This window comes from Dendrobates tinctorius, unplaced genomic scaffold (genome assembly GCF_039654945.1).
Source record: "Dendrobates tinctorius isolate UK_male_01 unplaced genomic scaffold, ASM3965494v1 ptg000129l, whole genome shotgun sequence".
Taxonomy (NCBI): domain Eukaryota; kingdom Metazoa; phylum Chordata; class Amphibia; order Anura; family Dendrobatidae; genus Dendrobates; species Dendrobates tinctorius.
Window position 1 is genome coordinate 10,809,384 of NW_027361797.1, and position 12,851 is coordinate 10,822,234.

Consider the following 12,851-nt stretch of genomic DNA (forward strand, 5'->3'; position numbering starts at 1 on the left):
ATTTACTGAACATACATTTCAGTAGAGCAACATTTCGGATTTTTTCAAGCTGGTGTTATCACTTTTGGGTTTTCATTGACTGTAAGCCATAATCATCAACATTGACAGAAATAAACACGTGAAATAGATCAATATAATGAGTTTTATTTTTTGTATTGAACACCTGAAGTAAATTATATAGTGTTTGTATATTATATACATTTATTTAATTGCATGTACTCTTCATTTCTGCATTTTCTGCGATAAGACCAGGTTATTGTGTATTAACAATGAAACCTGGAAATAAATTATTTTAATAGAATTCGACTGTCCCCAACTTCCTCCTATTAGTATTGCATAGTTAAAAAATAAATATTAAAAAGATGTGTGTGTATATAATTAATATATATATATATATATATATATATATAAATTTATTTTTATTTTTTTTCAGATCTGGAAGCTCCTTACTGTTGGACAGAAGATGACATAGCTGACCTTTATGATCAAACGACTGTTATCCTGGCTGCTGACGGTAAAATCTCTTATTTCAGTTGTCAGAGGACAGAGATGTATTTGTGACTTGCTATTTATTGTAGAATTTAATGTTCCCTCCTTTAATTACCTCCTTGTGGTCAAATGTCCTCTACAGCATCTGTAAATATAGGGTAGGTCATCTTTTCAGCAGCTTATAGATTTTATCCCAATTCAAAATTGAGGTCAATCTTGAATAATGTGTTTTATTCTATTTATCTCTAGACTACTGCCCAATAGAAAAAAAATGCTGTTCTCAGCAGAGATAATTGCCAAAATGAAAAAAAATTAAAACTAAGATAAAATAAGAGCATGTAAAACAGTTAGGCTGAGTTCACACGTGGTGTTTTTTTCGCGTTTCCGCGGCGGTTTTAACCGCACAATTTTGCCGCAAAAATGCGAAAAATAAGCATCCCATGCATTCCTATGGGATTCCGCAATGCTGTGCTAATGCTGCGGTTTTTACCGCGGCGGAATCGCTTCGCGGTAAAAACCGCAGCATGCTCATTAATTTTGCGGAATTGTGGCAATCCCGCACCCATAGGAATGCATTGTTCCACTTACTTCCCGCATGTGGCTGTGCACACCATGCGGAAAGTAAGCAGAACATTTGCTTATGGTACCCACGGTCCGGAGGAGAGGAGACTGTCCTCCAGGCTTTGGGTACCATATCCCTGTAAAAAATAGAATTTAAAATAAAAAATATTGCTATTCTTACCTTCCGGCGTCCCGCGCAGCCTTCCCGCCTCTCTCCACGCTCTCGTTCCCAGTAATCCTTTGCGAAAATGCCCGCGATGACGTCCGTTCTCGCGGGATCGCGAAGTCTCGCAGTCATTCGCGCGATGTCATCGCGAATTACCGCGAGAAATCGCGATCCCGTGAGAACGGACGTCATCGCGGGCATTTTCGCAAAGGATTACTGGGAACGGCTGCGTGGGACGTCGGAAGGTAAGAATAACACCATTTTTATTTTTTTTTACATTTTATCTTTTACTACTGATGCTGCATAGGCGGCCTCAGTAGTAAAAAGTTGGTCACACTTGTCAAACACTATGTTTGACGATTGTGACCAACCTGTCAATCAGTTCTCCAAGCGATGCTACAGATCGCTTGGAAAACACTAGCATTTTGCAAGCTAAATACGCTTGCAAAATGTTAGTTTTTCCGCGGGAAAATTGCGGGAATTTAAAATGCGATTTTCCCGCGGAATGGAATTCCGGAATTCTCGCTGTAATTTCCGCGAGAGTTCCGGTACGTGTGAACTTAGCCTTAGTAACAAAGTTGATAAAACTGAGGAACAATGTAACAACTGTCAAATTGGAAAATTTTCTCACTGGTCTTGACAAGAGTGTGTAGAAGTTAAACCAGGGATAAGGAACCTTTTTTCTGCCAAGGGCCATGTGGATACTTATACCATCATTCTGGGGCCACACAAAGTTATCAACTTAAAAATTATCTTTCTATATTTGGTCAAACATTTCATTAACACACCCCTAGTGTGATGGTGGGAACTGCTTCTCTTTGGTGAGGTGTGTGATGCTAGGTGGCATGGATAATTGTTACACCGCTCCGACATACTTACCCGGCCTCCGCTCCCACGCCGTCTTTGCATACTCACCCGGCCTTCGCTCCCACGCCACAGCCTCTCGCCACCCGACGGCCACGGCGGTCACCTCTGACTGGCTCGCAGCCGACGCCATCTCTGCATGCAATGCGCCATAGGCGCCAATGGCAGACCAGACGGGGCCATATCAGGCCACTTCCCCCTGAAGGTGGCGCCTGATCGTTGTGTTACCTTGCACACTGGGTCCTGCTTCCTCCTGTGCTCTCTGCAGTCTCTCGGTGCCATCCTCAGTGTTTCCTGCAGCAGCCTCGCAGCCTGTCTTCCGTGTTCGCTAACAGTTATTCTCAGCCCTGCTCCAGTGTTACTGTTTCCTCCGTCTCCTGCCTCCGGTGTTCCTGTTCCATCCTGCTCCATTCCTGCCGTCCTACTCCAGTCCGGCCTCCGGTGTTCCTGTTCCATCCTGCTCCAGTCCTGCCGTCCTACTCCAGTCCTGCCTCCGGTGTTCCTGTTCCAGTCCTGCCGTTCGACTCCAGTCCTGCCTCTGGTGTTCCAGTTCCATCCTGCTCCAGTCCTTCCGTCCGCCTTTATTCCTGTCTCCTGTGTTCCAACTCTGTCCTGTCATCTACACTTCAGTTCCTCCACGTTCCAGTCTATAGTCTTACTCCATTCTTGTCTCCTGTGTTCCAGCCCTGTTCTGTCATCTACGCTTCAGTCCCACTGTCCTACTCCAGTCCATCCTGAGCCGCCCCTCTCGGTACCGGCTACCGTGGTACTCGAACCCCTGGGCCTGCTCCTAACGGTCCCTCTATAGGGGTCGGTTCCACCTGGCAGCTTGCCCGGGGCACCTCGGTGCCACGGTCCAGAGGGTCCACTCCTGGAGATTCCGGCTCCTGACCACCCACGCTAACAATAATACTGACACTCACAACTGCTTTTCCAGATTTGCATTGGTCAGGAGCCTAGTAGACTTTATGCAATGGTATATTTTGAATAGAACAGTTCACAGCGGTAAGTTTTTCCCAACAAAGATGTTTACTACATTGCATGTCTCCCCAAAGTAGAAAATTCATTACTGATCATTAGAGATGAGCAACTTTGCCTTTTTTAGGGTCGAGTCAGGTTTCATGAAACCCGACTTTCGGAAAAGTCGGGTCGACAGAAATTGGCCAACTATAGGGAAAAGTCGGAGGTCTGACTGAAACACAAAACCCAATGCAAGTCAATGGGGAAGCAAAGTCGGCAGGGAGTGGAGGACAGTAAACACACCTACAGTGCCCAATTCAATGCCAAAAGCATCAATTCTTATTACTGAAGCTTGTCAACCTTAATTTACTTCATAATAATAGTTACGCATTGAAAACTGGGGGTTATTTGGCTAAAGATGTGGGGGGGTGTCACGGGGCTGGATACGGGGGCAAGAGTGGACCCACTGGACCGTGACGCCGAACTCTCCCTGAGCGAGCGCACCAGGTGGACCGACCCCTATACAGGGACCGTTTGGGAGCAGGCTCAGGAAGCTCAAACGTCACGGCGGCCAGGACCAGGGGTCGGCTCAAGAGGAAGAGCAGCGGAGTGGAGGAGGAGATGTCCGGGATGACCAGGATCCAGGGAACGGAGGTGGATTGCGGAAGGGTGAGGAGAGCAGCAGGAACCAGGCGGAAGCAGGGCACAGGAGGCTGAAAACGGAAGACACAGGGAGGTTAGCTGGAAGACAAAAGGCAGATACAGCTACAGGAGCCGGGAGAGCGTGCAAGAGCAGGAGACAGCGAGCGTAAGCAGGGCCTGAGAGCAGCGAGGAGAACTCGATAGTCAGGCGCCTCCCCTAAGGGAGGGCGGCCTGAAATACCTGCTGGTAACCCCCGATTGGCCAGGCAGAGGGTCAGGCTCAGGTCAGGCAGCGGGCGTCCATACGATAGAGCGCGCGGTCAGGCCCCCCGGCGCGTGCGCAGTGGCACAGTGCGTGCGGCCGAAGGCAGAGGAGGGACGCGCCGGAAGACCGCCCGCCGGAACGGAGGACGACTGGTGGTGCGCGCAGGGAGCGAGGGACCAGAGGAACCCGGGCCGGACGCCGACGCAGCAGCGGTGAGTATGGGGACGGCAGGGACAGTGGGACCCAAAGTAGCGGCGGTGCTAACAGTACCTCCTCCCTTACACCCCCCTCTACTGTGTTTGGAAAGGAACCTTTTAAGAATACGTGGAGCATTGATGTTCTCGGACGGTTCCCAAGACCTCTCCTCGGGCCCGAAACCCTCCCAGTCGATGAGAAAAAATGTTTTACCCCTTACCCTTCTTGAGGCCAAAATATCTCTCACCTCAAAAACATCATCAGAGCTGACTAGTGGAGGGGAAGAGTTTGGAGCTGGGTGGAAACGATTCAGGACAACTGGCTTAAGGAGAGAGACGTGGAAGGTGTTGGGAACTCGGAGCGAGGCGGGCAACTCCAGCCGGTAGGACACGTTGTTGATGCGCCTGAGAATCTTGAAAGGCCCAATGTAGCGGGGTCCAAGCTTGTAAGACGGGAGCTTTAGCCTAATATACTTGGCCGACAGCCAAACTTGTTGTCCCGGGAGGTAAGTCGGGGAGTCCAAGCGCCTCTTGTCAGCATGTCTCTTCATGCGCTCCCCGGACTTCTTGAGAGCTTCTTTAGTCTCGGACCAGACCTTGGAGAATTCAATGGCCAGGGAATCCGCTGCAGGCACACCGGAAGCAGTGGATATCGGCAGTGGAATACCGGGATGCATCCCAAATACTACAAAAAATGGAGACTTAGCTGAGGACTCGCTGGAATGATTATTGTAGGAGAATTCTGCCCAGGGAAGAAGATGGACCCAGTTATCCTGGTGTGCATTCGAGAACAGGCGTAAATATGAGGCTAGCACCTGATTGACACGTTCCACTTGCCCGTTAGACTGAGGGTGGTAGGCGGAAGAAAAGTCCAATCTGACCTCCAGAAGTTTGCATAAGGCTCTCCAAAATCGAGAAGTGAATTGTACACCACGATCCGAGACAATATGCTGCGGGAAGCCGTGAAGGCGGAAGATATGCTGGATAAAAATCTTCGCCAACTCTGGAGCAGAGGGCAGCGCTGGAAGAGGAATAAAATGGGCCATCTTAGAGAAGCGATCCACTGCCACCAGGATAGTCGTACATCCAGAAGATTTAGGCAAATCGGTGACAAAATCCAATGCTATATGTTGCCACGGAACCGAGGGGATCGGCAAAGGAAGCAGAAGACCGGAGGGTGGACGTCTAGGAACTTTGACCTTGGCACATGAGGAACAAGACGCCGTGAAGTCAATTACATCCTGGCGAAGTGAAGGCCACCAATAAAAACGAGCAATGAAGTCCAGTGTCTTTTTGACTCCGACATGCCTGGAAAGTTTAGAGGAATGTCCCCAATGCAGCACCTCTCTTCTGTCCGCCTCAGAAACGTAGGTCTTGCCTGGAGGAGGAGTGATTAGACTCACAGGAGCCACCGTGATGATCTTAGCCGGATCGATGATGTGAGTCGGTTCCTCAACCAAATCTGGAGACTGCAGAGAACGGGACAATGCATCAGCCTTGACGTTTTTAGGTCCAGGACGAAAACGCAGCTCAAAATCGAACCGGCCAAAAAAGAGGGACCATCGGGCTTGTCGAGGATTCAGTCTGTGGGCTGACTGGAGGTATGCCAAATTCTTGTGATCGGTAAAGATGGTAAACGGATGGACCGCTCCCTCAAGAAGATAGCGCCACTCCTCCATGGCCAATTTTATGGCTAACAACTCGCGGTCCCCGATGGAGTAATTACACTCGGCAGGGGAGAAGGCCTTCGAGAAAAACCCACAGGTAACCAGTCGTCCGGAGGAAGATCGTTGAGAGAGAACTGCACCCGCTCCTGTGCATGAGGCATCGACCTCCAAAACGAATGGCTTGCTGGCCTCGGGTCGGTGGAGCACAGGGGCTGTTGCAAAGGCTTGTTTTAACCTGGAGAAGGCCTCTTCAGCCTCAGCTGGCCAGGACGAGGAGTTGGTGCCCTTGCGAGTAATACTGGAAATGGGTTTGATGAGAGAAGAAAAACGTGGCACAAACTGACGATAATAATTGGCGAAGCCAAGAAACCGTTGAATCGCCTTGACCCCTACCGGACGAGGCCATTGAAGAATTGCCGACAATTTCTCAGGATCCATCTCCAGCCCAGAATCCGAAATAATGTAGCCTAAGAAGGGTAACGATGACTGCTCAAAGAGGCATTTCTCAAGCTTCGCGTAGAGGTGATTCTCTCGCAGGCGCTGCAGTACCAGACGAACACTTCTCCTGTGGGATACCAGGTCCGGGGAAAAAATAAGGATGTCATCTAGGTACACGACCACGCAGGAGTACAGCAGGTCTCGGAAGATGTCATTCACGAACTCTTGAAACACCGCGGGAGCATTGCAGAGGCCGAAGGGCATAACAAGATATTCATAATGCCCGTCCCGGGTGTTAAAGGCCGTTTTCCATTCGTCACCGGAGCGGATGCGAACGAGGTTGTAGGCTCCACGCAGATCCAACTTCGAGAAGATGCGGGCTCCACGTAAGCAGTCAAAGAGCTCAGGAATGAGAGGCAAGGGATATTTATTCTTTATCGTGATATCGTTTAAACCTCGGAAATCGATGCACGGGCGGAGCAAACCGTCCTTCTTTATCACAAAGAAGAATCCGGCACCGGCTGGAGAAGAAGACTTTCGTATGAACCCTCTGGCAAGGTTATCACGAATGTACTCGGACATGGCAGTAGTCTCCGCTGGAGAAAGAGGATAAATTCGACCCCTGGGCGGAGTAGTCCCTGGTCGTAGGTCAATAGGACAGTCATACGGGCGATGCGGGGGAAGTGTCTCTGCCTCTTTCTTATCAAAGACGTCCGAGAACGACCAGTAAGCGGCAGGCAAGCCTGCAGGGCCCGAGGAAACTGGCTGAGGAGTGACAGGGAGGACGGGAGCTAGGCACCTTTCTTGGCAAGGGTGCCCCCAGCGGAGAACTTCACCGGAACGCCAATCTAATACGGGTTCATGTGTCCTAAGCCAGGGGAGGCCTAGTAGCAGAGCATGGGACAGGTTGGGTAGGACATAGAACGAGATCAGCTCCTGGTGCAATGCCCCGATGCGGAGACGCACCTCTTCCGTAACCAGAGACACCGACACTTGTAAAGGTCTCCCGTCAACCGAGGCAATAACCCGTGGAGTCCTCAGGGTAATAACGGGAATCTGGTACTTCTTCACCTCCTTCAACCGGATGAAGTTCCCCGCCGCGCCCGAGTCCACGTAGGCCACCTCCGAACCACGTCTCCGACCAAAAACCAGCTGCACAGAAAGAGTAAGAGGATGAGAGGAGTGAGACACACCTAGGACGGCCTCTCTTACCTGGCCTAGGTGGAGGAGTTTCCCGGCCTCTCAGGACAAGAATGCAGGAAGTGAGACGCGCTGCCACAATACAAACATAAGCCATCCGTCAATCTCTCCCTCCGGCGCTGTTCCGCTAACTTGACCCGATCTACTTGCATCGGCTCTGGCGCCGGACTGGCGGACGACCCAAGGGAACGTGGACTGGATGGCCTGTGGAGAGAAGCAGAAGGTCTAAGCGGTCTCCTCTCCCTAGCGGCCTCGCGGACGCGTTCCTGAAACCGGAGGTCAATCCGAGTAGCCAAGGAAATGAGATCCTCTAAGGTAGCCGGGGTATCACGTCCTGCCAATTCATCCTTAATCTTGCCCGAGAGACCACGCCAGAAGGCCCCGACCAGAGCCTCATTATTCCACCCCAACTCAGAGGCCAAGGTGCGGAACCGGATGGCGTATTGTCCGACCGTAAGAGAACCCTGAGTGAGACAGAAGAGTGACTCTGTAGCGGAAGCCAACCGGCCGGGCTCATCAAAAACTTTCCGAAAAGTGTCCGTGAAAACCTGGAGACTAGAGACTATGGGGTCGTCCCGCTCCCACAGGGGATTCACCCAAGAGAGGGCCTCTCCCTCCAAATGGGACACAATGAAGGCCACCTTGGCCCGGTCAGTGGGATACTGCTGGGGCAGGAGTTCGAAATGCAACCTGCACTGATTCAAAAAACCCCTGCACAGCTTAGGGTCGCCGCCATATCGTGGCGGTTTTCCAAGCCTAGGGGACGGAACAGGGTCTGGGCTGCGAGACGGCTCGCGTGCGGCTGCAGACTGAAGGGAGAGCAGCCGATCGTCGACCGAAGCCATATAAGACAGAATATGGGCCTGGGTATCTCGTTGTTGACCCAGTTCCTGCTGGAGATTGGCCAATTGGGAAGCGTTACTGGGATCTGCGGCCTGCAAGGCCGAGAGGCGGGAGTCCATAGTCTTCATAAAAGACATTATACGGGTCTGGTTCTCCCGTAGGAACACTAGCTCCTTTTGGGCGGCGGCCCCAGCGGGGTCCATGGCCTGACTATTCTGTCACGGGGCTGGATACGGGGGCAAGAGTGGACCCACTGGACCGTGACGCCGAACTCTCCCTGAGCGAGCGCACCAGGTGGACCGACCCCTATACAGGGACCGTTTGGGAGCAGGCTCAGGAAGCTCAAACGTCACGGCGGCCAGGACCAGGGGTCGGCTCAAGAGGAAGAGCAGCGGAGTGGAGGAGGAGAGGTCCGGGATGACCAGGATCCAGGGAACGGAGGTGGATTGCGGAAGGGTGAGGAGAGCAGCGGGAACCAGGCGGAAGCAGGGCACAGGAGGCTGAAAACGGAAGACACATGGAGGTTAGCTGGAAGACAAAAGGCAGATACAGCTACAGGAGCCGGGAGAGCGTGCGAGAGCAGGAGACAGCGAGCGCAAGCAGGGCCTGAGAGCAGCGAGGAGAACTCGATAGTCAGGCGCCTCCCCTAAGGGAGGGCGGCCTGAAATACCTGCTGGTAACCCCCGATTGGCCAGGCAGAGGGTCAGGCTCAGGTCAGGCAGCGGGCGTCCATACGATAGAGCGCGCGGTCAGGCCCCCCGGCGCGTGCGCAGTGGCACAGTGCGTGTGGCCGAAGGCAGAGGAGGGACGCGCCGGAAGACTGCCCGCCGGAACGGAGGACGACTGGTGGTGCGCGCAGGGAGCGAGGGACCAGAGGAACCCGGGTCGGACGCCGACGCAGCAGCGATGAGTATGGGGACGGCAGGGACAGTGGGACCCGAAGTAGCGGCGGTGCTAACAGTGGGTAGGGCTGGCTCCAGGTTTTCGTGTGCCCTGAGCCAAAGAGTGTCAGTGCGCCCCTTTAACACATGCCACAACTCATGATGCTCCGATATGGCACAGAAATATAGGTATAGTACAATGACAAATACTTCACTGCTTACATGACATGACATGAATTTAAAGATGTGTCTGACAGGATATCAGGACTCTTCAGACCTACAGATGACTACCCATTCCTGCTACTACATGTGGGGACAAATGACACCGCAAGAAACGACATGGAAACCATCTGCAGAGACTTTGAAGACTTAGGCAAGAAAGTGAAAGAACTGGGAGCGCAGGTGGTCTTCTCATCCATCCTCCCAGTGGATGGCCATGGAACAAGGAGGTGGAATAAGATTCTGCAGGTGAACAACTGGCTACGTCGATGGTGCCGTCAGCAACGATTTGGATTTCTGGATCACGGAGTGAACTACTTATACGATGGACTACTTGCTAGAGATGGGGTGCACCTTACGAAGACTGGAAAGCATGTATTTGGAAGTCGCCTTGCTACATTTGTAAGGAGAGCTTTAAACTAGAACAACATGGGAAGGGAAGCAAAAGACCAGAAAAAGCCATACACCTGACAAATGCTATTGAGAACTCTGCTATTAGAAGTGGAAAGGAAGAACAAAGACGAAAGAATCTAATTAATAAAAATATTGGAGAAAGAGAAACCAATCACAAGCTAAAATGTTTCTATACAAATGCACAAAGCATGGGCAACAAACAAGGAGAATTGGAACTACTGACACAGGAAAAGAAATATGATGTCATTGGAATCACTGAAACTTGGTGGGACAATACACATGATTGGAATACAAGACTAGAAGGATACAACTTATTTGCAAGAAACAGACTTGATAAACGAGGAGGGGGTGTCGCATTGTATGTTAGAAACGCGTATATCTGCACAGAGATTGAAGCTTCAGAGACTGGGAGTTCTGTGGAAACTGTTTGGGTAAGAATACAAGGACAGAACAATGGAAAGGACACCATTGTAGGCATTTACTACAGGCCGCCTGTGCAAGCTGAAGATATGGATGAACTCTTTATGCATCAAATGGCCAAGTTCTCCAAAAAATATGACATAGTTGTCATGGGAGATTTCAACTATCCAGACATTTGTTGGGAATCTCTCTCAGGCAAAACTAACAGGTCAAGGAAATTCTTATCATCTCTTGCTGACAACTTTATCTTCCAAAAGGTAAGGGAGAAAACAAGGGGAACTGCTACCTTGGATCTAATCCTTATAAACAGGGAGGAAATGGTTGAGGAGGTAAAAGTGGCTGGGACCCTAGGAGGTAGCGACCATGCTATTTTAGAATTTTGGATAACTAGAGGCGGAAGACCTGTGAAGACTCAGACGTCAAGGTTAGATTTCAGAAAGGCAGATTTTAAGGGATTCAGAAAGAGAATTGGAGGGATCCAATGGCTGGATATCCTTAAAGACAAAAATGTCCAGGAAGGATGGGAAATCTTGAAAAATGAAATTCTCAAAGCACAGTTGTTAACAATTCCGAAAAGAGGGAAGAATAGGAAGCATTTAAGGAAACCAGGATGGATGAACACAGAACTTAAGCACATGCTAAAAAGGAAGAAAAAAATGTTTATAAAATGGAAAGAGGGAGGCATATCTAAAGAAGAATATAATGCTGTCTGCAGAACCTGCAGGGCACAAATCAGATTATCTAAAGCTGAAAATGAATTGAGGCTTGCAAGAGATGTCAAAAGCAATATTAAAGGATTTTGGGGATATGTCAAAAGTAAAACAAAAGTCAAAGATGCTATAGGATTTTTACAGGATGAAAATGATGAAATGGTAAGACAGGATGTTGAGAAGGCTGAACTTTTAAATTCCTATTTTGCATCTGTTTTCTCTCAGAAAGGAAATGTAGCATCAACTGTTATTCACTGTCCTATTAAGGGAATAGGAGAATCCAGGATATCTATAAACAGAAAGATAGTGAGGAAACACTTAGCTAACCTAAATGAATTCAAGTCTCCAGGTCCAGATGAATTACACCCCAGAGTACTGAAGGAGATAGCAGAAGAAATTTTTGAACCCCTCTCCATAATCTTTGAAAATTCTTGGAGAACAGGAGAAGTGCCAGAAGACTGGAGAAGAGCAAATGTTGTTCCTATCTTCAAAAAGGGGAAGAAGGTAGACCCAGGCAACTATAGGCCGGTGAGTCTGACTTCTATACCAGGAAAGATCTTTGAACAAATTATTAAACAACATGTATGTCAATACCTGGATAAGAATGAAGTGATTAAACAGAGTCAGCATGGGTTTGTAACTAATAAGTCATGTCAGACTAACTTAATTTCCTTCTATGATGGTATCACTGATTGGGTGGATCAAGGAAATGCTGTAGATATAGTATATCTTGACTTCAGCAAAGCATTTGACAAAGTCTCTCATACAATCCTTATTGAAAAAATGACTAAGTATGGAATGGACAAGGCAACTGTTAGGTGGATTCATAACTGGCTTAGTGATCGGACCCAAAGAGTGGTCGTAAATGGCTGCACATCCAGTTGGAAGAATGTCTCAAGTGGGGTACCACAGGGCTCTGTCCTGGGCCCTGTATTGTTCAACATCTTTATCAACGATTTAGATGAAGGAATTGAGGGTAAACTGATTAAATTTGCTGATGACACAAAGCTAGGATGGATAGCTAATACTAGAGAAGAGAGAGAGAGGATTCAAAAAGATTTAAATAAACTGGAGAAGTGGGCAGCAACTAACAGAATGGTTTTTAACAGGGAGAAATGCAGAAGTACTACATCTGGGCAATAAAAATGAAAAAAGCAGATATAGAATGGGAGGAATAGGGCTAAGTGACAGCACATGTGAAAAAGACTTGGGTATACTAATAGATCACAGACTGAATATGAGTCAACAGTGTGATGCAGCAGCAAAAAAGGCAAATACAATTCTAGGATGTATTAACAGAAGCATACAGTCTAGATCACGTGAAGTCATTATTTCCCTCTACTCCTCTTTGGTCAGACCTCATCTGGAATATTGTGTCCAGTTTTGGGCACCACATTTTAAAAAAGACATCAACAAACTGGAGCAAGTTCAGAAAAGAGCGACCAGAATGGTGACCGGTCTGCAAACCCTGTCTTATGAGGAAAGGTTGCAGGATTTGGGAATGTTTAGTTTGCAAAAGAGAAGACTGAGAGGAGACTTAATAGCTGTCTACAAATATCTAAAGGGCTGTCACATTGTAGAAGGATCAACTTTATTCTCATTTGCACAAGGAAAGACTAGAAGCAATGGGATGAAACTGAATGGGAGGAGACACAGATTAGATATTAGAAAAAACTTTTTGACAGTTAGAGTGATCAATGAGTGGAACAGGCTGCCACGAGAAGTGGTGAGTTCTCCTTCAATGGAAGTCTTCAAACAGAGGCTGGACAGACATCTGACTGGGATGATTTAGCGAATCCTGCTTTGAGCAGGGGGTTGGACCAGATGGCCCAGGAGATCCCTTCCAACTCTACGATTCTATGATTCTATGATTCTATGACTGATCTATTTTAAATTCTACAATAGCTCAAAAAAAGGA

General features: G+C 48.8%; 1 protein-coding gene across 3 annotated transcripts in view; it reads left to right on the forward strand.

Moving 5' to 3' along the window:
• METTL22 (methyltransferase 22, Kin17 lysine) overlaps window positions 1-12,851 on the forward strand; it is a 316,617-nt gene that overhangs the window by 231,553 nt on the left and 72,213 nt on the right. For all 3 annotated transcript variants that reach the window (XM_073542802.1, XM_073542803.1, XM_073542804.1), the window contains one exon: window positions 434-514. In XM_073542802.1, the coding sequence (XP_073398903.1) occupies window positions 434-514 (81 nt within the window). The remainder of the gene's footprint in view (window positions 1-433; window positions 515-12,851) is intronic.